The sequence below is a fragment of the Athene cunicularia genome (genome assembly GCF_003259725.1).
Source record: "Athene cunicularia isolate RWA chromosome 1 unlocalized genomic scaffold, athCun1 chr1_part2, whole genome shotgun sequence".
Lineage (NCBI taxonomy): Eukaryota > Metazoa > Chordata > Aves > Strigiformes > Strigidae > Athene > Athene cunicularia.
In genome coordinates, this window is record NW_020799092.1 from 39,128,739 (window position 1) to 39,155,108 (window position 26,370).

General features: G+C 36.4%; 1 protein-coding gene across 1 annotated transcript in view; it reads right to left on the bottom strand.

Moving 5' to 3' along the window:
• Positions 1-26,370, bottom strand: part of PTPRQ (protein tyrosine phosphatase, receptor type Q) — a 108,409-nt gene that overhangs the window by 38,827 nt on the left and 43,212 nt on the right. The window contains exons 23-28 of the mRNA XM_026868362.1: positions 25,530-25,681; positions 23,539-23,680; positions 21,059-21,328; positions 10,710-11,042; positions 4,095-4,216; positions 151-337 (exon numbers count right to left, since the gene is read on the bottom strand). Of these exons, the coding sequence (XP_026724163.1) occupies positions 151-337; positions 4,095-4,216; positions 10,710-11,042; positions 21,059-21,328; positions 23,539-23,680; positions 25,530-25,681 (1,206 nt within the window). The remainder of the gene's footprint in view (positions 1-150; positions 338-4,094; positions 4,217-10,709; positions 11,043-21,058; positions 21,329-23,538; positions 23,681-25,529; positions 25,682-26,370) is intronic.

Sequence of the window (26,370 nt, forward strand, 5' to 3'; positions counted from 1 at the left end):
ACTGCCACCTATATTTAAATACTAAAGACAAAACACTGTGAGAACAAATCTTCATTAAAAGTGCAGCATGTGTTCAAAATTCTCATTTATATGTCAGATGAAAGAAAAACTGCAAAGTTTAATCCATATAAAGTAGAGAAAAATACAAACCTGCTTCAAAAGTTGAGACAATTACTGGAGAACTAGCCTTGCCTTCAAGGAGCGCAGCATTAACATCCCCCGTAAAGGCAATGATTACTACAGAGTACCTTGTAAATGCTTTTAAATCAGAGATTTCTAAGACTTTACCCTCATCATTTGTCTTCAGAAACTGAGCTTTATAGTTGTCATTATCTACCTGTAAAATAATAATAATATTTAAAAAACAATCACAAGACTTGAAACAGCCAAAAGCAGGACATTATTAGTTGAATACCTTATTTAACTTTTATCTTTCTACTTTTCTAACCATTTACATAGAAGGGTTCACAAGAAGTCCCTAGCTACCAAGACTAAAAAGATGCACAGGGGAGTACGCTCCCATCTCACCCATGTGTTCCCTCTTTATTACTTCACACAGTATGGGATTAAGGAAATGGGCTGTTTGCTTGGTGCTGTCTTCCACCAAGCAAACATGAACCAATTGGTAGACACTGGGCTAGGGGAGCTGTAGTGACCAGAAATGGGAATCAGACTAGGCAAAGACCCAGAAGATGAGCAGCTATATAGTAGAAAATTGTTTGGAAAACAAAAACAAAAAGAAAGTTGGGCAGCAATATATAATGTTGGTATGACTGCAGAAAGTGCAGTTCCTCTTGGGATGTATTAAAAGAAGCACTACTTATAAGACAGTGGGGAGGCAGTAATTCTCTTACTAAAAAAGCTGGAAAGCAGAAATAATTTGAGTTCAATCTAGAACAGGGAGGATGGTGGGAGACATAGCAATAACTTCAAAAATATAAAAAAAGACATTAATAAATTGAATATAATCAATTGTTTCTAGCATTCATGAAAACACAAACAGAAATTTTATTTGCAACAAAAAAAAGATCAGAATTAAAAATTACAAAAACTGCAATCATATACCTAAATATGTAACTAAAACTATGTTTAGTTAAAACATAGAACAATTTATTGAGGGTTGCTGACCAATTTTCAGCACTGGATATTTTTAAGAAAAAGATAATAAAGGAAGACTTTATGTACACTTGTTTCTGCGTTAGAGCAGGATATGGACTTGATTACTACTTGGGATCACTATCATCCCTACATCTCAAATAATCTGTAGTTCTGTAGAAAAATCTACAGTGTCGGGCTTTATATTCTATTAATCACTTCTAATGTTAGCTTAAAAATGGAGAAAAAGATAAAAATATAAGCTTTTCTAGTCTTTGATCAGGTATCATTTACAAAATTCTTTTTATGTCTATTCCCACCACTTCAGTTAATGATGTTTTCATTATTGTTTCTTCAGTGTGTAATTTGAAAAGAGGATTAGGTAGCTGTACAGTAGTTTTCCCACTGGATGAAATCTGTATTAAATGCAGCTGCTAAAACATTAGAATAGTTCAAGCATACCTTTTATTTGATAGATATGCATCTATCCCCTCTGAGAATTAACCTGAACTAAACTTTCTGATGGACTAAACAGACATTCATTTCCTGGGATGGCCATCAAGAGCTGAAACACTTTTTCCTATATGACTATCAAAAATCTGGCATATAAATATTTATACAAGAGCCAAAAGACAATCACAGTGCTACATCATTAAATTAATTTCTATTCTTCCTGAAGTTTAATGGATCAGTTCCATCTTCCTTCATAATTTTCAGCAATATTTTATTCAGGACTATTTCTAATTACAGTAGGCAGCAGTACTACTTTTAATTATAATAGGCAGCAAGGCAAACTACAATATGACTTGGAGGAATAATAACGAGGGAGTACTTTTTAGTTTTTCTGACCTATAAAACTGCAAGGAACATCCTAGCAATTTAAACAGAACCCTAATAAATTCAGTAATGAATACTAATTACTACCTTTTAAGAAGAAAAACATCACAGTAGAAATCTGAAATTTTTCTGTTTCTGTGAGACTACTTTTATAAATCTTTAAAATAATCAGTTGAGAATTAAAATGAGTAAAGTTGTACATACAGGAAGTTTGTGGAATTTGGAGACTTCATAAAAATTTTCCCACTGGGACAATAAAATATATACTCAAATTTTCACTGAAAAAGATTGTGACAGCTTTATTTGCCTTTAAGAAGGAATAGATCCACTAAGATGTTTATCTACAGAACTGACACCCATAGTTACTGGTCATTAGACAGACAACATGTGATTACAAGCAATCCCTAAATATAATGCTAGGTATCTGAAATTTGGAAAAATATTTGGAAAAAATCGCCACTTTGTAAAAACAAAACCAAAGCCCTCCAAACTGGACATTTAAAACAGGTTTTCAAGTTTCTTCCAAATGCTGGCAGGCTCACGGGAAACATTCTATAGTTCATCTTACCTTCAGAATTTTTCTATTAATTATATTGATAAGGTACTTAAAACATTTTCATAGTGTAGAATCAGATGACACTATAATTCAGAAATTATCAGATAGGGGAGAAATTGTTTAAATACAAATTGACTGAATATTACACACTAAAAAAATCCAGCTCTGAAAACTGAATTTGTAAGTTTTATCAAAAGCATGAAAGTATTTTTTTCTGTTGGTGCACTATAATGCTGTTTAGCCCAAAGTCAGGAACTTTTCATGAGGAAAAAGTCTTCTAAAACTTTAGTAAAGGAGAAATATAATTTGTTATGTAGATTCGAGTGATTTACACTGGGTCAAGGAACTATTCCTTCCCTGTTAGTATTCCCCTTTTATTGTACATGCTTCATTCTGTCATACTAGTGCTGTGGTAAGTGTCTTCAGAACAGAACAGATTGCACTCTACATATTGTACAATGAAGTTAGAGGAAGAGAAAATAGCAGGACTACACATTACTCTCTCTTGTAACTTTACTGAGGAGCTTAAAAATATTTGGTATTTTTTACTGATATTAGAAATTCTGATTGCATAAAAATCTCAGCATTAATATTTGTATATATTTGTAATCTTATGACCAATTCAGAAACACTGAAAATATACACATTATAGTCTTACTTGCTTCTCAGAAAACTGAAAGAACTTTCTATTTAAAGCCTTCAAATAGTTTGAAGTAGCCTTCAATTTTTTTCCCTATTGTCTAACAGACTGGTTCAAGATATCTGAAGCTGCAAACAGCATGTGTTACTGGGTTAAGCCTGGTAAACTGCTTTCCATTTTCACTGATAGCCCTGTTTATAATTTCTGGAAGAACAGGGAACCTATATCCTACTTAAAACTTCTCATGTGCTCAAATTTAGAGAGTTTCGTATCTTGCCACAGGGCAGGAAATAAGGTTTATTAATGGTTGTTTTAAGAAGTATTGTAAGGGTAGCAGAGGATGAAAAGAGAAAGGCCACTAGAGATTTTCTCTTATGTCAGCTTTTTTTTTTTTTTTTCTTATAAAGATCAAGGAGAAAGAAGTGTTATTGCTGTGCTACCAAAATACAGCTAATCTGATGGACAGAACACCTAGTAGAAAGTGGGAAATCTGGTTTGACTTTAAAGTTTGTCCTCTGATGTGGCATAACTTTGCTAGTTTCTCCAGTATGGTTTGTAAAATCATGACAATGAACCTTTCCTTCCTCCGAAGAAACAAAAAAAAGTCATTATTATTATTTTTACTGGTAAATAGCATCATTATTGTTAGAAAGAGGTACACCTCCACAAAGCTCAGCTACTGTTGTCCAGTATACATTCATAGCTACACTTTTCCTCCAAGACCTCTTATTAGCACACATTTTTTAATACCAAGTAATAATTTATCTCCTATTAGGAAATTTATAAATGTACAACTAATTTTTATGTGGAGTTTACATGGAAATTGACACAGTCATATTGCTTTTCAATATCTTGTTTTTCAGTCCAGTTTATGTCTGTTCTGTAATTTCTGTAAGAATATCTGCTGTGGTATTTTTAGCACCAAACATCTGTATAATTGCCAACAACAAAACAGCGTTGCCTTACTGAGGTAATGTCTACGAGGTAGCATGTTGGTCCAGTAATGATAACAGGTTCACTCCAGCTTATATTAATACTGTGAGGAGATGTAGCTAAAACAGTCACATTTTCTGGAGGACCATCTGGAGCTGTAGAAAAAAATATGTATGGGAATCATGACCAGAGAAGTTCACAAAAAACCCCCCAGTAATTTTAGTGGTCAGTAGAGATTATTTTTCAATTTTAAAATAAAAATTTTTACACATTTATCATTATATCCTGCCTAAATAATGATAACACTTTTTCTTTCTCATATATAAAGCATACAGTGTGATTTAGAAACACATCTTCCATTGCAATTACTACAGCTTTTCTAGAGTATGAACTGCCTACAACTTGATCTTAAAGTGAAATTATAGGGGGTTTTAAGTACAAGTTATTTATATGTATTGTAGATGACACAAGCAAAATATATACAACTATTTAGTCAAATAGAAAAGCATAATATATTTGTTTATGTCAAATGAATTATTCAAAGAATAAGAAACTGTGAAAACACAAGGTCTTCTGCAAGCTAGAAAAAATTTCCAGCAATGTTGGAAAGTATTAGTACAAATAATTTTATCCAGAAAAAAAGACATTTTAGGTTTCATTTCAACTTTTTCTTAACATGTTGAGAAACTCTGGAAAACATACACCAAAAAGTGGTAAGAATTGTAAGCAGGCAGTAAGCAGGTTCACATTAAGAAATGGGATTTTCCTACAATTTCCTTTTGTCAAGGTGATATGTGAATTGACATAGTTATTATTAATGAATAAGAAACTAATGAAATCATAACAACAACACAGCATTTCTCAGTAAGTAGTATTGCTTTTTCATAACAACTGTGGTAAATTTCAGCAAAATAAAATTTGGAGTAAGTGAAAAAGTGACAGCAGATTTGTAGATAATGCCAGGACTTGGCTCCATGGTGCCTTTTTTTGGGGGGGTCTACTACAAAAAAAGACAACTGTGATACATATCAGTGAACAGCCTGTTACAGAAGCCACAACAGATTCATACATATTCCCAGAATCTGGCTTCATGATGTCTTTTTTTTAATCTACCACAAAAATACAGCAATGATTAACACCTATCAGTGAGCAGACTGTTATAAAAAACCCTATAAAAGTTATCATATCTATCCTAATCAGAAGATGCAGTCTGTTTTCTCAAACATGATTAATGCATGAATATGTATTTTTTCACCATCAATCATTAGGTAAGAGGGCTTACTGAGGAAAACTGAAGTGTATCCAAGGCTACTTAGTTTTTTAGGTAGAAACAGATTAGGAAAATGAAAATTGAATGAGGTATGTAACTGTTGAAATTATATGTGAAAGATTAATAAGGAGAAATCATAAAATTTTGCACTATGAAGGTGAAAATTTTGCACCACAGTTGCAGAATAAAACAGGAAGAATTGGGAGTTGATAGGGTGCTATGAAGAGTTTAGGATGTTGGGTAGAAGAGGTAGATTGCTGTGCTGGGATTAGCAGGAATATACTAGACTTTTTAGGCAGGATCACATTAGGTCATTGGAAGCAGTCCCCAAAAAAACTGAATAGCATGGAACAACTGAATGAAAAGTGTTACTGAATGAACTATGAAAGCACATGGGGAGTGGTGAAAGAGGAGACAGATCAGAGAAGGCTGGCTGTCGAGTGGGGAGCTAGAATAGATAAAACAAGATACAAGAGCAAGCATGGTCCCTAAAAACTAAAATTAGCACAAATTAAGTTTATTGTACAGGTAATGTGTGTCAGACTTGTTGCTCAGTGTCTTTTAGTGTAAGATATGCTTTCAGTAATGATGGCAGTAGTATTACCTTTATCACCAGCTGAAATTTCTGAAAAACAGTACAAAATGACATATATAGCTTCTTGAGCCTTAGTTTCCAAATCAACCATTTCCAAATACAATTTTCCGTTACTTTTTTTATAGCATTAATGGAGCATTTAATCTCTTGGTATTTTTTTTCAGAAGCCACTTTACATTTCTTCATTAGACAAAGATGGTGTGATTTTAAAGCATAATCTAATCTACCAGTTTTCCAACATGAAGTAATTTATATGGATAATTTCCACATGCAGTTTATATTTGATGCCTTTTTAGAACTTTGCAAGAAAATTCTAATTGAGTATGCTGCATTTAAGATACTTATCTAAACTACATCTAAGCATTAATACCTGGTTTATTTTTATAATGAAAAGTACAATATCAGACATTAACTGAACGATACTGAAATTTAGAAATATTTTCTGAAATAACCTGTGTAATTAGAAACAAAACTAGAAAATGAAACGTGTCTATGTGTTCCACGTCTTACAATAAAAAAATCTTTCTAAAACCTGTGTTTGCTTCGGTGTGTTACTGCCACGTTCTGATTTAGGTTTGTTTGTGAAATGAATCTAGTCAATATGAGGCCATGATATCACTATACCCTTTCCCTTATAAATCACAGCAATTTACTCAGTAGAAATGACCTAGTCTTATTCTCTCATTCCCCCATAATCCAATCACTTCCTCTCATAAGCACTTTTCTCCTGGTTTTCACAATAATGCATTTTCTGTAACTAATAACCATCATTTCCTGATTATCATGCTTCTATCCTTGCACAGGAATGTGGGTCTTATGGAGGTCAGGGTCATCTTTCCCATCCATCTGTGTCCTGATGCTAAGGCAGCAGTTAAGTGTGTTAGCTTGAAGATAAGTCTGGATAGCCCATCATTTAGCATAATCCTCAAAAATAAGGCTGAATACTCCAGTCTTCTAACAGAAATTCATGCTTGCCAGTTTGGTTAATTCCAACTCTTTTATTCTTTTTCCCAACAAAAATTGTGTGAGGTTCAGGTATTTCATTTTATAATTACCTAGGTAACTTTTACCTGTATTTAAACATTTATACCTTATATTAGGCCATATTTATTTTCCAATGTTTAGTTCTGAGAGAATGAAAGGAACAAAGTAAAACAAGTTCTCCCAGAAAAAACCTGCCAGAAGAAGGGGCATACAACAAGAGATGAAATCTCATTGCTTTTCACCACACAGAAACATTTCTTTAAGTATACCAAGCAACTGGGTATCAGCATGGATTGTGAAAGAGGGTGCTGAAAAGAAAAGCATAACCCTCTGCCCCATGCATCTATGTCCTAGCCTTCATGGGACATTTGAACATCTGGGATTTTCCTTTGTGTCCAGTATATCCTGGCATTAGGAGATTTGGCAGTTTACCAAAAAGCATTGCATTGTGTAACTGCACAAGATCCAAAATGAGGTCAGTGATCTCACTGCCATTAATTTTCCACGTAACACTGACCCTTCAAAATGTTTTTTCTCTTAGAAAGCACAAGTTTGGCCAATCTTATAAATGTAAAAGTGAAACTTGGGATAAGTGCAGGTGTGAGGGAACAAAGTGTCCCTAGCTATGGAAAACATCTCTTGTCCTTTCCCTTATTGTGACACAACACTGATCTTCTGTACTACTAACTATACAAATCTAGGTTATGTTGAAAATATCTTGCAGTGTAGATTTGGCTCTTGGGTAATCCATCAGCTAAGTAATAACAGTTCCATCAAACTACTTTATGAGTCAGTAGGACAATTCCTGTGAGGATAATCTGCAAGACAGAAGGCTGAATAGTTTATCTGTGTGATATGAGAACTGGACTGTACTGAACAACCTGTAACATTTTCCACAGAGTAACACTATAACCACACAGCCATCATTTTATCTGAAACTTGTAAATGAGCTAAAGAATCTATAAAAGAATTCCTGTAGCCTTAAATTTACTTTCATAATGATCAACTGAAATAAATAGCTAAGGACTTCACCTTAGTCACTGGATATTCGGAATTATTAGGTATTTCTGCTTTAGCACAACAGTCAAATCCTCAGCACTTACAAAGAATATTTAGGGTTTTCTGTTATGTAATTTTTGCTGTTGTTGAAGTTTCATCTCTTTATATTCTGGGCAATGAGTCTAACAATTTTCAACTTAAATGCTGCAACTTCCTGAATATGTATATAATAACTGTAATATTTTCTTTAGGCTTGACAGAAGCACAAAGTTCTGAGGACCCAATTATTTCTGAAGAAAAATCATTTGACTATTATTTCACAACCAATGTAACTTTCCCTTTGGCAGAAGCAATGTCTTATAAAGGTATTTCTTGAAAATCAGAAACAGTGTCTAACTTCTGCCCTGAAATCTGCAAACACAACTCCCATTGATTTTATAGGCTAAGTACTCAGGCTATTTTATATAGCAAAGCACCCTTAAGCTCTAACAGACCATGTATATTGGCTGTGTACCAGCAGGCTAATCGAGAAGATGCTTGGCCCTGTCCATGAGGGAAAGGAGAGGGGGATCGACACCTGTTCTCTGGATACACTCTGCAAGGCTGCCCAGAATGCTGGGTCAATTTTTTGTGCATCCTGAATTTCTCTTCCCTGATACAGGCAGTACCCTTTGCAAAAGAAAGAGGGGAACTTAGGTTTTTAGTCTGTAAAACAGTATTTCTAAAGACTAGTCTTTCAAAAGTGTCAGGTCAGACCTGTTCTTGCTAAAAATCTGTCACTGCTCAGGAAGGCTCCCAGCACTGCTGAAGCACACCGGAGCTGCCAGCTGGCAATTCAGCTGTGACATGTCACCTTCTTCTTTTTTTCCTCCTCAGCTGACTGCCATTACCCCACAAAAAAGACCAGCACAGCCATAATATCTGGAATAGTGCCCATGTTTCTTTGACTTCATGTCAGTGTGTTTCATAGGCAGCTCATCTCTTGATGTGTCACTGATTTAGCTCACAGGAAATTTGTTGCTGCCCACTTCCCTCACCACAGACAGGCCAGCAGCCCCAGACACTTAGGCTGGAAGAACTGGTGGAACTTTCTAAACTACTATCCCACCACTGTTTGTTAAACCAGCTAATAGAGCACATAGGACATACTGCTGAGAACATCATCCCCTCAGTGGGACTGATAAGAAACTAGTTCTCACTTAAACCAGATTAACACTATCCAGAGAGGAAATAATGAAAAGCATCCTAACTTCATGTGATTATATGTGTTTTCATGATCTGCCTCACCATCCAGTTTAAATCCCTAACTTTTCTAAACTCAGCAACAATTTTTTGAAAATAAGTATTTGTATATGTCAGCACCTGAGATCTATCTATTCATCTAATAGTAAGAAATCTCCTCAGAGCTGCTGGCTTAAGAATTGCACAACTTCCGTTAGCTATTTTCTGCTCTACCTGGGGTTACATGGTTTTCTGATATTTTTTGTCACTTTTATTTAAAATATTACATTAATTTACAGGCATAGCATCCCCATAAGAACCACTGGACAAAGAAAGTTAAGTGCACATGAAAATGTCTCTGCAGCTGATTCCAGTAGTTCTCAGTCCAAAGGACTGATTCTGTGCTTTATGTGAAAAATGGGCTGTTGTGATATTCACTATCACAGTGTTCAAATCTCTTTGCCCTTTGGGGCTTAGCATTTCTCTATTGCAATTTGTCATCTGCAAATGAATATGACAATATTTCTTTACCTAATAGAAAAATTGTGATACATTTAAGGATAAATGGATGTATTACTGTACAAAGAGTGCACAGATACTATGTGTGGCATTATATAAAACCCTCCTGAATTCATACCACACGATTGTGAAATCATGAGTGGAACAAAATAAGTATGTGGACCATTGAAGAGTCCTCAGTACACAGCTGTTTAAGTCCTTGGTATCTCTATTATGATTACTTTGAAAGAGGAAAGGAGTGAAGGAGCTGTGATTTAGTCAGGCCACTTATGGTCATTCTCAGTTGCTCTACATGGGGCAGAGGCTGGATATCAGATGTGCTCTGACCTTGGCTGGCTGTGGACTGGGGGGGGTCATAGGTCCCCATGACAACTGCCTAAATAATTTATGTTTCACATCCCTTTCTCTCAAATATCTAGTGATGACTTATCTGTGACAACCAATTCTTCTCTTACTTGGAAACTGAAATTCTCAGCTGAAGCATGGCAGTTCTAATATGTGTCACGGCAGTCCTGTAGGTGTTACATGGCTATTCTGATTTTTAATCGCTTTAGGTAGATATGGTATTGGAAAGAAATCTTAATTTCTCTGAAACTACTGCTTAAATTCTATTGCCAGGAACATACACCGGAATTTCAGGAAACTGATATGATGTCACTGAAGACTTTTAGTCAAAGAATTAAGAAAAAGACTGCTTTTCACTGACACACCCCACATGTGAAGATGTATTGAAAGTGGCATATCAATCCAAAATAACCAAAATTTAGACTTACCAATTCTAGACTTAGACTAGGGCTGAGGAACAAAATTGTTGTTGGGTAAGCATTAAATATAGTAGAGCATACAACAGGCATTAAAATCTGAAGCAGTGTCAAGCATGCATAGCTACAACATGATTTATATAATGATATTTCATATGTGCAGAGTTGCAATAAATCCTTATTAACTTTACCACTATTGTAGGTCTATGAAGAAATAACATCTACTAAGTGTTCTTGCTTATTTAGGTGAATATCACGTTGTTATAGCATTATGACACATATCAAACATCCTTACTTACAGCCAGGAAGTGTTTGCGTAGAAATCCAAGGTGAAGAACTGCCATAACCAACATTCGTACTGGCAGCAACTGCAAATCTGTACCATCTGTATTTTTTCAGTCCATATACTGTCTCTTCTATATGGCCATCCACCACATTTTCATATAAATATTGATACCTCTCATATTCAATACATTCCTTAGTTTCCCAGTCACTGCAGTAGATGGACTGTAGCTGTGTGGTAATCTTGTAGTTTTGAAAGTAGCCAAGGATAGATTTCGGTGATCTCCAATTCAGGGTCACACTTGTTGATTGTACATTGGAAAAAACAATATCCCTGGGAGCACTAGGAACTACAAATTAAAACACTTGTAAGATATCTTCATTTGAATGAAAAGTGATTGCAACTATAACCCTTTTATTCACATTGAAAAAGTATTTTAATAAGCCTGTTTAAAGACCAAAATTCAATTTCCTATGGTTAATAAGGAGTAATTCCATTGGCCTAAATCCCACTGTACATATGTAGGTGGCATACATTTACTATAGCTTTTGAAATAAAGAAAAAACTTTTAGGTGCGGCATGCAGGGGCAGTCTTGAGAGGTGTGACATTGCTGTTGCTACATTTGGGGCTATGTCTCAACTGAGGGAGGGAATATCAAGCGAAGTTATTTTTGGCCAACCCATAGCATCTTCTACTGCTGTTGATAACTGGGATTCCTCACCTCTCACTTTTAAATACCCATTTGTCTCCTTCTCTCTTGGTAACACACAAAATCCTCAAGCAACACCTCAAGGTTTCATAAGCGTCCTGTTTCACCTTCTGTATGGAAAGTATCAATATATGTGATATATGTGTCTATCTTTTATATAAGTGCTTTACAAGGTGTTGAGCAAACAACAAATTAAAAGAATGCCAACAGGAAGAGCTAAATAATATGGCAATACAAAGAAAAAAAAAAAAAGAAACTTCCCATGAACTTTGCTTCCATGTATTTATATACATATGTATATGTGAGTATAAACAGGTTATATTCATGTGCATGGAGACAGACAAAGTGCATGTATGTACATGCATACACATACACGCACATTTATCCAGATCTATATATTAAGGCAACAGTGTACTCCCAGCTCTCACAGACTGGATGGAACATATGGTTTTGTGCTATATCACATAGTCATACAGTAAGCTAATATTATCCCTAAGACTCTGTAAGATAATACTAATACTCTCTATAGCAAAATCTGTGTGGAGAAATCAGCTCAGAAATCATTTTGTGCACTTAGCTTTAAAGAGTGCTTTAGAGTCTTTGGGGGAAGAAGTATTACTGGTAAAAGAAAAACACATGATATATCTTCAAACTGAAATTGAAGATGCCTCAAGGTTTACATAAAGAATAAAAGGATCCCAGACCAACGTTACTGGGTAAGACAGAGAAAACCTTCCATTTTCTTTCAGCCCTGTGGGAATATCTGATCTATGCTTTCATCTGTAACAATGTGTTTATAAAAAACCATTATAATATTAAAAGCTGAAGCCTCTCCACTAAGTATTTCTATTTAACAAGAAATGTGAATTCTGAGTCAAACCAAGATGTGACAATGAAAAGGTTGAGAAATTCAAATCCCTTCAAATGAGCCCAAAGCAGGTGGAGCCTTCAGGAGAGGAGCCAGGCACAGGAATTGTGGGTGCTTCCCCTGTCTTTCTGCTCAGCTCTCACACACACGTACGAAACAGCGCAGCATGCAATAACCCCATATGCTCCTACTCTGCTACACACTCACCAGACACAGAACAAGAACAAACTGTCCAAGAAAAAAATCTTCACTAGAGACAACTTTCATCACCATACTCCATGCTATCAAAATTAAAGTTGTTTTGTTGTATTGTTATAGGCATGAAGAGAAGGACAGGAAGTAGTAAATAAAACCAAAACAGGCAGTAACATTCCTGCTTGATCATGGTTTTGGAGGTGTAGTACTCAATTTGTCCAGTTTCAAAAAAATAAACACTACAATATTTTTGTAATAGCTGTAATACATCTACAAACTGTATTTGCTAATTTTGTAAATTACAGGAAAGGGCTTAGTTTTACTGTTAATTAATGGAAAATAAAAGCAGAAAAATGTTCGATAGTTGATATTAAAAATATATCTATTTTTCCTTAAAAAGTCCTCTACTCTGTTGTAATATAAGCTATTAGTATCTGTTAAGATACTGCAAAGAATATGTATCCTACACACTCAATTATGATGAGTGAAATAAAATTTAGCACCCAATCTCACTCTGAACTTGAATTAATGCATTTTTAAGACCCAATATTCCAGGAATTAAAAAATTAAGTAATTCCAAAGACATTACAATACATAAAAATTAAAATAATTTAAGAAAATTCATTTCTCCTCCTTCTTACTCAGAAGGGATTACTCTTTTTTTTATAAGGGATATGACTTCACCTTCTCAGGCACACAACTACAGAAACTCTTGCTGCGATAGGAGCAGCCAGCATTGGCAGATTTGGAATAAAAGTGTGAAAATATGCAATATGGAGATGATGGAAACAACTGGCTCTAATGCCTCTTAGTCTACCTTTACTAATTTCCATCTGCTGAAAAGTGATTATTAGACTATACTCCAGTTTAAATGAAAGACTGGATCAAATACTGAAACAAGGGCTTGGAATAAAGTAGATAGTAGATAGCAAGTGGTTGCTTGCTGGTGCCAAGAGGAAGGCGGAAATATATAACTTCACTTGCACAACTGTGCAGCTGGCAGAACCATGGCTGGCACAACTGCAGTCTGCACATAAAACAAGGCAGGTTAAAGACACTAGTGACAGGTAGAGAGAGCAGTGCCCATGTTCTAGCCAGCATGGTGGGCTTCCCTTCTCAAGGAGACTACTCTCTTCCCCCAGTTTCAACATGGATGATGCCATCAGAAAGAACTGAGAGTTATAGACTGAGTCCATACACATTACCCCACAAGGCTGAAGACAGTATCTGTGATTATCCTGGTGAGTATCACTACATGAAAACCACCATTTTGAAAGATACATTTCCAGGTACCATGATAACAGACAGATTAGACAAGTACTTCTTCTTTCACAGAAAAGCCTTTATTACTAGTTAATGTTGTCACTTTTCCAGTTTACTAAGACTCATATAAACAAAGTATTTCTAACCCACAAAAGGGTCAGCTGGCAGAAGACATACAAATATTTTCTCTGCCAGTGCCTAGACAGACCTTTAAATGGAATCAGAGCCTTAAACGTTAGTCAGTTTAAAATCTAGTCTCATTTTATCTCATTGCTTACAGAGACAAATCACATATAAACGTAATCTCTTTTAGAACAAATGAGAAGACGTGATCTGAATCTTGAGCAAATCAGGTTTGCTCTGAGGGCCACAGTGAGGAGCAGTGACACCCAGTGGCGCAGTGTCTCTTGCATTTGATGACTGTGTTCAGTGAGACAATTTCAAGACAACTATGCTATTGGATTACAGATACAAAGAGGATTACAATTACTCTAGCATGGAGAATCAGATTTCCATTCCTCAGGAATGACTAAAATTCCCCTAACTTTTTCTGTCCACAGATGGTACTGATTTGAACAAACCATTCCATGCTTCCTAGAGTAATCATGCAGCTTGTTTAAATTTTCTAAACATGACTCAACGATGATGAAGTGATCACTGTTCACACTAAAAACAATTAAGCCAAAAATTGCATCTTCTTCAATTATTTTTCCGATTAAATTGGAACTGTAACAAAGACATGCATCTGCTTTCATATACTGCTGCTTTGGTATGTGCCTAACAGGAACTTCATTATTATTCCTGGTTTCCAGAAAGGTGCACTTTAAGAAAGGGCATGAAAAAAGCTGTGTTTGTGGTGGTGTAGAACACTAATTGTCTAGGACTGTTCTCTGATTAGCTAGCTGGCATTCTAGTATTAACATCTCACATTTAAATTTCCCAGGAATCAAGGGTAGGAACCCTTAAGTCTCATCATCATGTGTTGACATGGCACTTAGGCATATGGTGTAGTTGGGACTGGTCAATGTTAGGTTAATAGTTGGACTAGATGATCTTCAAGGTCTTTTCCAACCTAGATGATTCTGTGATTCTGTGATCACATATCTGACAGTCTTTCCCTGTTTAATTATATTGCATTTGCTGTAATTCAGCTAGCTCTGGGAGTAGGGAGTTTTTCTAAGTCTGAAATTTTTGATGCAATGTACTCCATAATTTTTCATTTAATAGCTTTTAATTCAGCTTCTGAAAGCCAGCCAGGGAGCTTGTAGGGAGGCTGGCTGTGAAATGCTGGTGAATTCAATTTCAGGACTGGAGGAGGAATGAGGTATTTTCAGGTTCATCCACCATTGTTCACATGATGGCCAAACTCCAACAAAAAAGTGCCTGAAGCCAGATCCACATGGGATTTTAAGCTCCTAAAGCCTATTTACGTGCCTGAACTCCCACTGAAGTTGACAGGAAGCTAAGCACCTAAATAGAAGTTACTTTCACAGATCTTGGCCCCAGTTCCCTATGCTTGTCTGGCTGCAATGCTAATCAGCCCTTCCAAAGCTGATGGACTGCTCTCACATTAAGTTTTTATTTGAGAACCTAAATGAAAGGAAATTCCTGGTAGAAAAAGAACCAGGACTGTGCAAGGATTCAGACCAAGTTGAACTGGGCCAGTGAAACTGGTTTAAACCAACAGAAATACTTGGTAGAAAAAAATCTTATACGCAATGCAAAGATAACCTAAGGGCAGCAGAGAACACAAGCAAAAAAATCTACTGAGAAAAGAGAAGTTACAGCTTTCTGTAAAGACCTCTGTGGAAAGCAATGACTACAGCTGCACGGGCGGGAACAGAAGACGGTAATATGATACAGCATAGTTCCTAACAAAGTTAATAAAAAAAAGTCTGCCTACAGAACAGCTGCTTGTAGCTGGAGTTTGGATTAAAGGACAGCGACAGCCTAGAAGTCTGTTGGGTAGTATTAAGATCATCAATAGGAGGAAAGTGAGGAACAAAGTAGAAGAGATAGCAGCGGGTACACAACAAAAAGTCTTCAGAAAATGGAGCTATCTTAAAAGTAATATTCTGTATTGAGTATTTATTAATTTCTGAAAGCTTAGTTACCAAAGGAGGAGGTTAAACTGATAAACCTGATCATGACAAACAGTACCCTAGTAGAGACTGCTAACTTCAGGGGGACTCGTCATCATATAAAGTCCTGCTCAGTATGAATAAGGACATCAAAAATAGGTCCCAAATGATTTTACTAGCATAAAAATGTAAAAAACTGTAGACTTTTTCCCATGACTTGGGACTGATACTATCAGATATGCTTTAAAAGAAATTGCACAGTTGAAAACATGTCTTTAAACAAGCCTCTCTGGACTGTGTTTCTTAGTCCTTAGCACATTAGAAAAATCAGTCTCTAACCATGGGATCTAAACACTGAAAAGTCAAATCCTACAAAGCTAGGGAGAAATGCACACCTTTAAGCTAAGCTTAGAAAAGTAGGAAAAAGCTGTCAGTACTCAAGTCTTAAATTAAATAAGAATACTCAGCCTTCCAACAAACTTGACTACTGTCTACTTTTCAGTAAACAATATATTTGACCTGTAAATGCTTTCAATGTCAGCTTTGTTTCTATATGATACCACCATTTCTTATACAATAATGCAGAGTTGACCTAGTCTTTACAAAAAAAAAAAAAAAAAAAAAAAAAAAAAAAAAAAAACCTTCATCCTACACTATAGGATTCTTCTATTTTTATCTACCTGCTTATAAAAATAACATCAATACAATTTCATTGGCAGCAACCAGGTGATCACTGCATTTGTCTAGTGAAGATTTACCATCTACATCAAAGGCATTAACTTACATTGACACAACAACTAATCAGAAACTCTAAAAAATCTACTACATTACAGAAAGAAAACTGAAGTCTAGAAAAAATTTAGTTTTAGTCATCTTGGTAAAAAGTGTTTCAAAGATTCTTAGTCATGACTGGTTTCACAACTTCTGAATGCTTTTACTTTAATAGTGTTTGGAAACAGGAACTTGCAGCACTGATTGACCACCTGAAACACACTGCTGTTATCTGTAGTGGTAACAGGGGACATTGAAGATCTTCTGTTTCCAATTCTGTGGCTCTGCAGAAGGTTGATTCCTCTGGATAATCAGGCCAACACACTGTACTGCACATCTCACTTGGGGCCCTAAGGACCACTTTAGGGTATGGGCTTAAATATTTCTTCCAGTGCATTACAGTCATCTGTAGTCATCTCTTCACAAATTACTGAGGAAATTCATGTAACTCTAACTCAGAGCTGCCATGAGCTGACACACCCTAAGAAAAGGATTTATGGTGAAAGAAACAGAGCATTTCCTTGGATATGAAGAAGGCTTTAAAGCCCTGTCATGTTTTGTGCTCCTCACAGGCCTGGATGAAAAAAAGGTCCACATTTTCCAATAGTACCTCTATCCTGGAGATACAAACCCAGAATCTTTGAAGGTTCCCCTGTGCAGAGAGTAAAGACATTTTGTGCACAAGTAACAACATTTCCATCACCGATCCTTTTAGGTACTACCCTCCTTCATGCACAAGGCATACTTCTGTGTATAGATGCATTAGTATTGGCCAACAAAATTAAGCAGAGATTAAATTTAAAAATGTTTATTGGAAAAATTTACAGGCATATTTATTTTAACTGTAAGTTATGAATAAATCTCTATTTAGCAGAAAACGAATGATAAGAACTGTCACCACAGTACAATGGGGGCCTCAATCTGTCCCAAGACTGTGTTCAGTTATAATATTAAGTAGGACTAGCAGTAAGGAAGGAAAAATTACTCTGTAGGTCTTAATACTGTAATTAATATGATTGATATTTTCAGAGAATAATAAAAAGTTTATCAAGAAAAATCTAAATTAAAAAGATTGAAAGCAGGAGCAATTTTCCTGTGATTATTCATGCTTTGCACCCCCAAGTGGCTTTTTAATTGTTTTGGTTTTATTCTTAACTGGATGACTACAAACACTTGTCCCAGACCTGTGAGTTAACCGAATTTTCACAGCTTTAGTGTGCCTTTTGGAAAAGTTTCCTACCATTTCATGGCTCTTTCTCCCTTCTAAAAACTCACTCAACCTTAATGAAATTTAATTTTAATATGTGCATTGTCTTGAAAGTAATCCAAGGATACCTATTCAGTCATAAAATCCTAACATAGTTATGCATTCTGTACTTGCTATGTTATCTTTCATATCCTTTACAATATATTTAATCACAAAGTAATATTACCACTACAAAGCTGACAGTTTTTATAACATACTGGCAGAGGTGGTTTACCATGACAATGGAGCTAGATTAGACACGAACCACTACTAATCTCCTCATAAATTTAATCTTCATGATTCATGTTTAATTGTACCCAGATATGAACATATTTACCTCAAAAAAAAGGGCAAATAATCTTGCTAAGAATGTAAAGGTCAAACACTATGCAGCGAGACACAGCCAAATTCATTTTCACTTTATGTCAGAAATAAATGCATTGTCAGTGACTCAGTGCTGGCTACATATTCTGTGACTAATCTTAGACCACCATAAATAAGAAGTTGACAACAGCTATAAAACTGTTTCCATTCCCATCCATGAATCTCCATTTCCCAGTACCCAGTCACCACAAAACAATTCATGCAAACACACAGTTAAGGAAATGCCCTAATAATAACAACTTTGTTGGAAATATGACTAAGCATCAACATGTAAACCAATGCTAAAACAGTAAGAAAGGGTCTGTGTGGTGTATGTGGCAAAAAAGACAGATATTGTAGTATAAATCCTTCACTTAGGAAAACTTCCAGTGATAAGACACATATTAAAAAAAAAAAATGTTTGGGTTTTTTCTCCTGCTAGTACAACTCTATGTAACACAGACCTACAGACCACAACAGACTAGCAGTCTGTCTCCCAAGTGGCTTAATACCACATCCACAGCTCCTCCAGGCTTTTGTCAAGCACTAATTAATAGCCAACACTAAATTTCTCAGATACCCCAACATTAACTTTCCCAGGTGTCAGGCTTCTTTAACATTACTAGAAGCTTTCTCCCATCCTCCAAGAAGTGAGGTGCCTGGGAAGCCTCCTGCTCTTCTCTGTACCAGAGGGTATCAAGTCTCCCATAAGACTATCTCCAAAACCTTTGTGTTTTGAACAAGATCAGTTTTAAACAGGCATCAGCACACCTGTCTGCATACCCACTCCCAGTCTCATTCTTGCTCAGGCTCTGAGTCAGGGTTGGCTGTTCAGCAGCACTGATTTAAAAGAAAGGGTAGAGAGTTACAACTGCAGTGTACTTAGGTGCACTATTGCATGCATCTATGTTCAGCACAGCAGTTAAACTCACTACAGTATTTTCAGCCAATGCCGTAAGATAAGAGTATGCTCATCTCTAATATTTAAACAACACTTCCTTCAAAAGTGGATTTTGAACCCTGCTGATGGACAGCGGTTTCTGAGTGAACAAGAGTGTGGATGACTCAGGCAAAAGTCTTAAATCACCAAGGAGCCAGACAGAAGGGGACCAGCAGGGATCACAAAACAGAAGAACTTGCAGGGGAGCTGTTGATGACAAAGCCAATTTAGAGAGAGCATTTTTACCAGAAACAGGTATGAATGTGCCACCTTATTGTTCAAATAGGGGATGTGGCCAGGCTTTAGTGGGATGGACTGTATTACAAGGAGGGGCAGTCATCAAAGTACAACCCTGGCTATTTTCACAATGTTGTCTGCATTACACCATCAAGGGGCTGCTCTGCTTGTCTAGAATGAAAGCAGCAGTAGTTAAGGGGACAATATTGACATGGTCTAGATTCATTCAGACATGCACATCTGCAAGTCTAATTTTAAGAAGCATGGAAATCAAAGCTCAGAGTGGGGTACAAAGGCTTTGTGAATAGGAGAGATCCAAAGGCTGAACTTAAAGAGGTGCATGCCACTCAGAAAGCTACCAACAGGAAGTCTAAGGGTATGTCTGATCTCCTCCAAGTTTAGATGTCTGATTCAAGTCTGCATAGTAGAGCTGCCTTAGCGTACATATAATCCAGAACCTAAATCCTATTGCTGACACAGACTCTTGAATCTATTATTTGACAGAACTGAGCAAAACTAACTCTTTGGGTTAAAATATATATGAGAATGAGTGCTGCAACTCATCTTTTAAGTTATTCGATAACTTAGTAATTCAAGTATTACAAAAGCTAGGTTTGGTTTCTAAACATCAGGGGATACAGTCATGCTCCTCCATCCCACTCTCATGCTTCCTAATGATTCAGTTGTTCTGAATTAGAGAGCTCCTCCACTGCATGAATTGATGTCACTGAAGAGGAAACAAAAAAAAGAACTAAATGCAGTAACTGCTCCTCTAGTTCAGTAGAAAGGTGAAGTCTTTTTCTGGATCCTGTTCTCTGAACATTATTTTTGATTTCTATATTAAACTATTGCTGAAGAAGAAAAAAACAAGAGAAATAATTCCAAAACCAGAAATCATCCCTAACTGGGGAAGAGAACTGAAACAGGCATTTGCTTCCTGGACTAGGAGTTGGGCTTCCCTCCACTTCCAGTTTAGAAGCTAGTCACATAGCTACTTACACAGAAGCAACACTGTATTTTGCATAGAATTTGATCTCCGAGTTTCAGTTGCCAAATGTAAGCACAGTCAAGATTAGGTGAAGTGTGAAGTGTGCATGGAGAGAGAAAAGAAGGCAGACTGTGGGTGACAATTTCTTATTCCAGTGCCAAAATACCTGCCTATATTCTTCTTTGGATTTAGCTCACAATTTTCTTTCTTGTTAAAAAATCCTATCCATCAAGAGTTATGACAAAGTCTGCTTGAAGAAGTTAAATTCTTCTCTGTTGCACAAATTCTGAACAGCTTTATTGACAATCAGTGAAGTCACAGCATTGGCCACTGGTGGAAAAAAAACAACAAAACTTTTGCTCCCCCCAAATTTTTCAGATTTACAGATTAAATATGCTAAGGGCAATAGGAACAAAGCAGAGATTATCAGACAAAAAAATAATAGGTTATCAGAAATTAATAAAATAACCATTCAAAGTCAACATAGAAAAAGGTACTCTGTGCTTTTTTAAATGGCATTTGATTCTCATCACCAAACGTATCCTAAAACAGAAGGAGGAAGCCCTAAGTCCTGTCTCTCCTGATCCACTATTAGCAAGAAATTTAAACAAAGAAGGATTTAGTTGCCTAGGTATTTCAGGCCCAGTTGTTTCATAGTCATCCTTTAAATTAAACAAAAGAATTAACTTGAATAATTTGTTACCTTTTTCTGGAAGTGTACTGGCATTGCATATCTGTTCTTCACCATCACCAGCAGATGTTGCAGCTTTTATTTTAAACTGATAAGTAATATTGGAAAGCAGGTTTCTAAAAGTATGCAGTGTATTATAAGATGAAAAATTCATAGAATTTCCTTCAACTGTTACAATGTAATGAGTAATTACACCGTTGGATGAAGCAGGAGGGTCCCACTGCACTAGGATGGATTGCCAACTTGTTGCAATACAGTGAACATTCTGGACAGCATCTGGTACTTAAAAGATACACATGCACCAAAGATTAACATTTCCACACAATTAAAACGGTAATCACAGAACAATATAGTCAGAGAAGCAGATCCAGAGTTCATAGCGAGGGTCAAACATTTCAGTAGCAGACAAATTGATAAAAGAAACAAACACACTGAGAGAACAAAAATATGCCTTTGTCCTCTAGATGGTTCACTTCCAACTACTATAAACGTGACTGAAGAGGCCACCTATCTGGCTTTTTACTAGTTGTGTGTTCCAATTTCACATCTGCTCGCATTTTCCCCATGTTTTTTTAATCAAAGTGTAGTAAGACATACCCAATAGTATGAAACCCACATACATACTCCGCAACAGTATCAACAGCAGAAGTTCCCTATTTGTTAGCTTTGTTTCTTTTAGTCACTTTGTCATATCTCCCTGACCTTTCAGCAGAGGCACAACCTGCACAGAAATCATTCAGCAGGTTTCAGAGCTGTCATATCAATGCTATTACCTTACTGTACCTCATCGCCTTGCTGGTTCCAGCAGGAGAAATTTTGTTTAATGTTCTTAAAATTTAATAAAAGGTAACAATTATTATACTCATGCTGAAAATGGAGCAATTATCTGTGAACAATTGATTAAATAGAACAATGAATTAAAGTATCTCAGAAAGGGTTAAATTGCTGGCTGTACCAACTAAGAGAAAATGAATACATAGTGAGGGGTGTCCCAACCTATTTCCTCTATTGAACCATGTCCAGGAATCCATACGATAGTGAAGAGACTGTTTGTCTGGGACTGTCCCCCAGAAATAGAGGGAAACATGTTCGTTATCTGCACAGAGGCAAACGAATCCCTTTAAAATGATCAATTTTCTTCTCAGAGTTCAAAGAAAAACCTTGTTTTAAAAGGCCGCATCTGCAGAAGACAGATTAACTGGCACTTTTAACAAAGACTAGAGACAGAATCCTTAGATGAACCCAGTGAGGAACCGATCCAGCAACTGCCAAAAATCTGGGTTGGAGGGAAAGGAAACGATGCTGCAACTAGCTGAACATAAAATCTGAGAAAAAGCCGTAAAATTACTAGACAATGCTCCTGTGGGCAGTGTCTCTCCAGCATTTCTGAAGATAGTACCATGAGTATGGAATGTCAGTGATGAAATGAGACAACTGATGGATGACCACAGCTCTTGGGCAGGACAATCTCCAGCTGCAGGGATCCAACAGCCAACCTGAATCAGTTCAGTGATGGTCCTGATTTCTCATGGTGTTGTAATTGCTGGGTACAATAACTGCACAATTTTCCCCCAAATCCCTGTTTTATCAGCTCTGGAAAGAATATTTCACTGGAAGTGTGGTCTTGAAAACTGTAGTCACCATATGGGATCTTTTGATACTTCCTTTGTCTGCTCCCATTGCTGTCAGTATAAAGGAACCTGGGAGTTCAGACACAGCCTCCAAACCCATGCTAGTCCCCCAGCACGGACAGCCCTTATAAAGTATGTGAGCCTAGGGATTGCTCTGGCCTGGCAAAGGAGCTACAGTTTTGCACAGAGGCCAGTTTACAAACCCACAGAGCTCCTGAGCTCTTTTTAGGGAATATCGAATATTCACTTTCACATGATACAATTTTTCATTTTGAAATAATCTGCAACTTCAAAAGATATATAGAAGGCACAAGACAAAATTGCACATAATTAATTAAGCCAGCTGTATTGCGTAGTGCTCTCCAGTTGTCAGGAAGAATAAGATCTAACAAATTAGGATATTTAATTAGTGGCTAGCTTCCCTTCCTAAAATAAATTATTAAAAATGTTAAAAATTTGTATTTGTTTAATATAGTTCATTTGCCAATCTTTGTCCAGCTGCTTTTGATACTGCTAAAGTTTCAGTTATTTTCAGAGGGATCTGAATTATCACTTTGATCTGCAAAGACTGATATCTATCTAATTTTCCTCCCTTTATCTGTGATGCTATTAAAAGATTTATAGTAACCATATAAGCCTCTCATTTCAGATGAGGACATTTCTAATTCTACACTTCCGACATCAAACTTCAAACCCAGCCTATCCGGTACAACAGGAATGTGAATTGGTGTTACACAGGCAGAAGACAATGAGATAGTGTTATGTTACCTTTTTTTTGGAGAGAAGAGGAAGGCTGTTGTTCAGCCATACAAGGAAAATATATATAAACAGCACTGCAGCTTAGAAAAAGTCACATCTAACCTGATTCCATTGTTGTAAACTGCACAGCATTACTGAACTGATTGCCATTCCCAAGCTTGGTAAATGCAGAGACACTGATAAAGTAGGGGCTGAATGGCTCTAATCCAACAAGGTTTGCCTCATGGTTTGAACCTGAAATGTTCTTAAGGAAGGAAAAATTATTAGTAAGCAATTAATCTGTGTAAACATTGTGGGCCTCACTTTGAACCCACTGAAATGAACAGGAGATTTAGAGCCATAGTCTTTCCTCTTCTACTCTGAGTAGCTTTCACTCAAAGTAGTCCCTGAGCTCAAAGACAAATAATGTAGGGTCAAATTCTTCCCTTCTCTTCTCCTCTCCCTCTTTCACTGTGACTTGTGAAGAAAATATGCCAAAGGATGGCATCATAATTACCATAGCATTGTTAGAACAGATTGACTACACATATGCCTTTTTTTACCCATACTGAAAACTCTTGTCACCTCCACACCACCACATCAACCCCCTCTCACCTTCTTCTTCCTTACTACACCTCTGCAGTGAAAGAGGTCATAGCTTCTCATTTCTTTTACTTTATCTAAACCAGACACACAGGCTGATGAAGAGCTTCAAAAAAATCTAAATACCATAGTTCAGTTCCTGGTAGCTGTTTTTCCCAGAGCATGCAAGGCATATTTTGTGTACATGTTGAGAGGACTATAATAACAGCAGGGAAAGACCTGAATTTCAGCAAGAAAACCTGGTAAACATCTTGTGGGATCCAAGTTATCAGAGAATTACAGTGCCTAACTACAATATTTCTATGTGGATTTCTCTGCCTGACTTGCTGCCCCAATCTAAATCTGATTTCTTGCCCATATAACATTACAAAACATGAAGAAATGTAGGGCATAGCAGATGCATTCAAATGCTCTGGCCAGTTTCTGTATTCTAATTGGGTTTGAATCTGCCTTAGATTAACAGTGGAGAATAATCTTTGGTGGTCTCCGAGGGTGCTCAAAGAATATGTTTCCAAAGGTAGTTGGCTGTAGAAACCACTGTTTCTCTTCTGTATGTGCATTGTGCTCCCCCTCTTCCAAGGATTATGGAAGACAATGGGGTGATGCCAGCACTTCATTGCACAATGGGGAACAACAGCACACTGAATAAGGGGTAGCACAGTAGGCCACCCCATGGGGACTGATTTCCACAATGCGTATGTGTAACAACATCACAAGCCGTTTCCTTGCATATTAAGTCCCTGCAGTAAGAACAGTATTGCTCAGGAGTTTTAGTAATGAAACTCCTCACAGTCTCACAGCTACCTTACGCTGCATGTCTTAAACTCACTTCTCACTGCAGCAATGTCTTTTCCCTACAGCTTTTCCAAGTATCTCTGGTGAACAGAACTCACTATATAGTTTCTAAGCCTGAGATGCATCCCTGGCCCCAGCTTGCTGCCTTTACAGTTCGTGGCGCAATTCTTGATGCCATTGAAGCAACCAAATTTAAGAAGATACAAATGCCTTGATCCATTTTTCTATAGAGTTTTACAGCATTTATTTCATTTAAATTTATTCAGTTATTCTTATACTGAAAAAATTTAAAAATGCAAACCTCTAAACAGTTTTCAACCATTTTTCAAGATGACTAGGAATGTCTGTTTTTCTTTCTGAATACTGAAAGTCTGCAGATACTAAATAGCTAAACAAAGGTAGCCACAAAACAAGTAACTTCTGTCATTTTCTAACATCAAGCTTACACTGAAATATTAACTAAAGATTAATAAAGCTCATCATTACTGAAATATTAGAAGCTCAAAGCAAATTAATATCTAAGAAATTTTCTGATTTTAAAAACTGAATTACAGGCATGATGTGAGAGCAAGTAAACTGTTTTAAGAAATAAGAATTTAAAGGAGCTTCACAATGCTAGAAGCATAACAGACATTTAAAATATTTGTCATATATTTTGTTCCTAAAGCATTAAAAAAGTATTTAAAAAAATTAAACACTGTTAATTATAAACATACCTGATAAAATAGTTTTTCAGTGTTGTTTTGATAAATCTTAAAACTGTATCTCATAATGACACCATTTGGCTGAGGACTTGGATCCCATTTTAGCCACACAGAATCTGCAGTGTAGTTGGTAATGGTCAAGTTCTGGGGTGGAGCTAATGGCACTGCAAAAGAGAAATGCGACTGAGTTCCAAATTACAAATAATTCAGGCAAAACCAAACACTCTGGAGAAGCAGAAAAACATACATACTTTCGTTACCATTTGTATCTGAACTCAACAAAACAGTACTTCATTGATATTTTAATCTTTTTCTTTCTCTTTGACATGAAACAAACTGTATTAATCTGGAAGACATGTTTAGTCAGCAAGGGATCTTAGAGATCTAACAGATCTATTCATCACTTAAACATCCCTATTGTCAGAATTAAGACATTTAACAAAACACGTATTACATATATTACTGGAAGGTATTACATATATTACTGGAAAGTGATATACTTCTCTTCCTACATCATATATTGAGTGCAACTCGGTATATATTTACAAGATATGTCATTTACCATGCAGGTGGGAGGAGGTCCATATATAGGAGACCTGTGTGAATGTGTCAGAAATATAAATGTTTTACCATTTTTCAATTACATGGGAGGATGAAGAGAAAGGTATTGTTGCTCGCTTCAAAATCCCTGAAACTTGGCAAACTGTAACACATTCCAAAGGGAAAATCCATTTCTCCTTGGAGGTATTTTTGTAATTCTATGCAGAATATGACCTCCTCTTGCAAGCTGTGGCTGGAGGAGCACTCAGAAAAGACTTCACTTGTAGTGTTTCCTTCTTCTGAAAACTCTTCA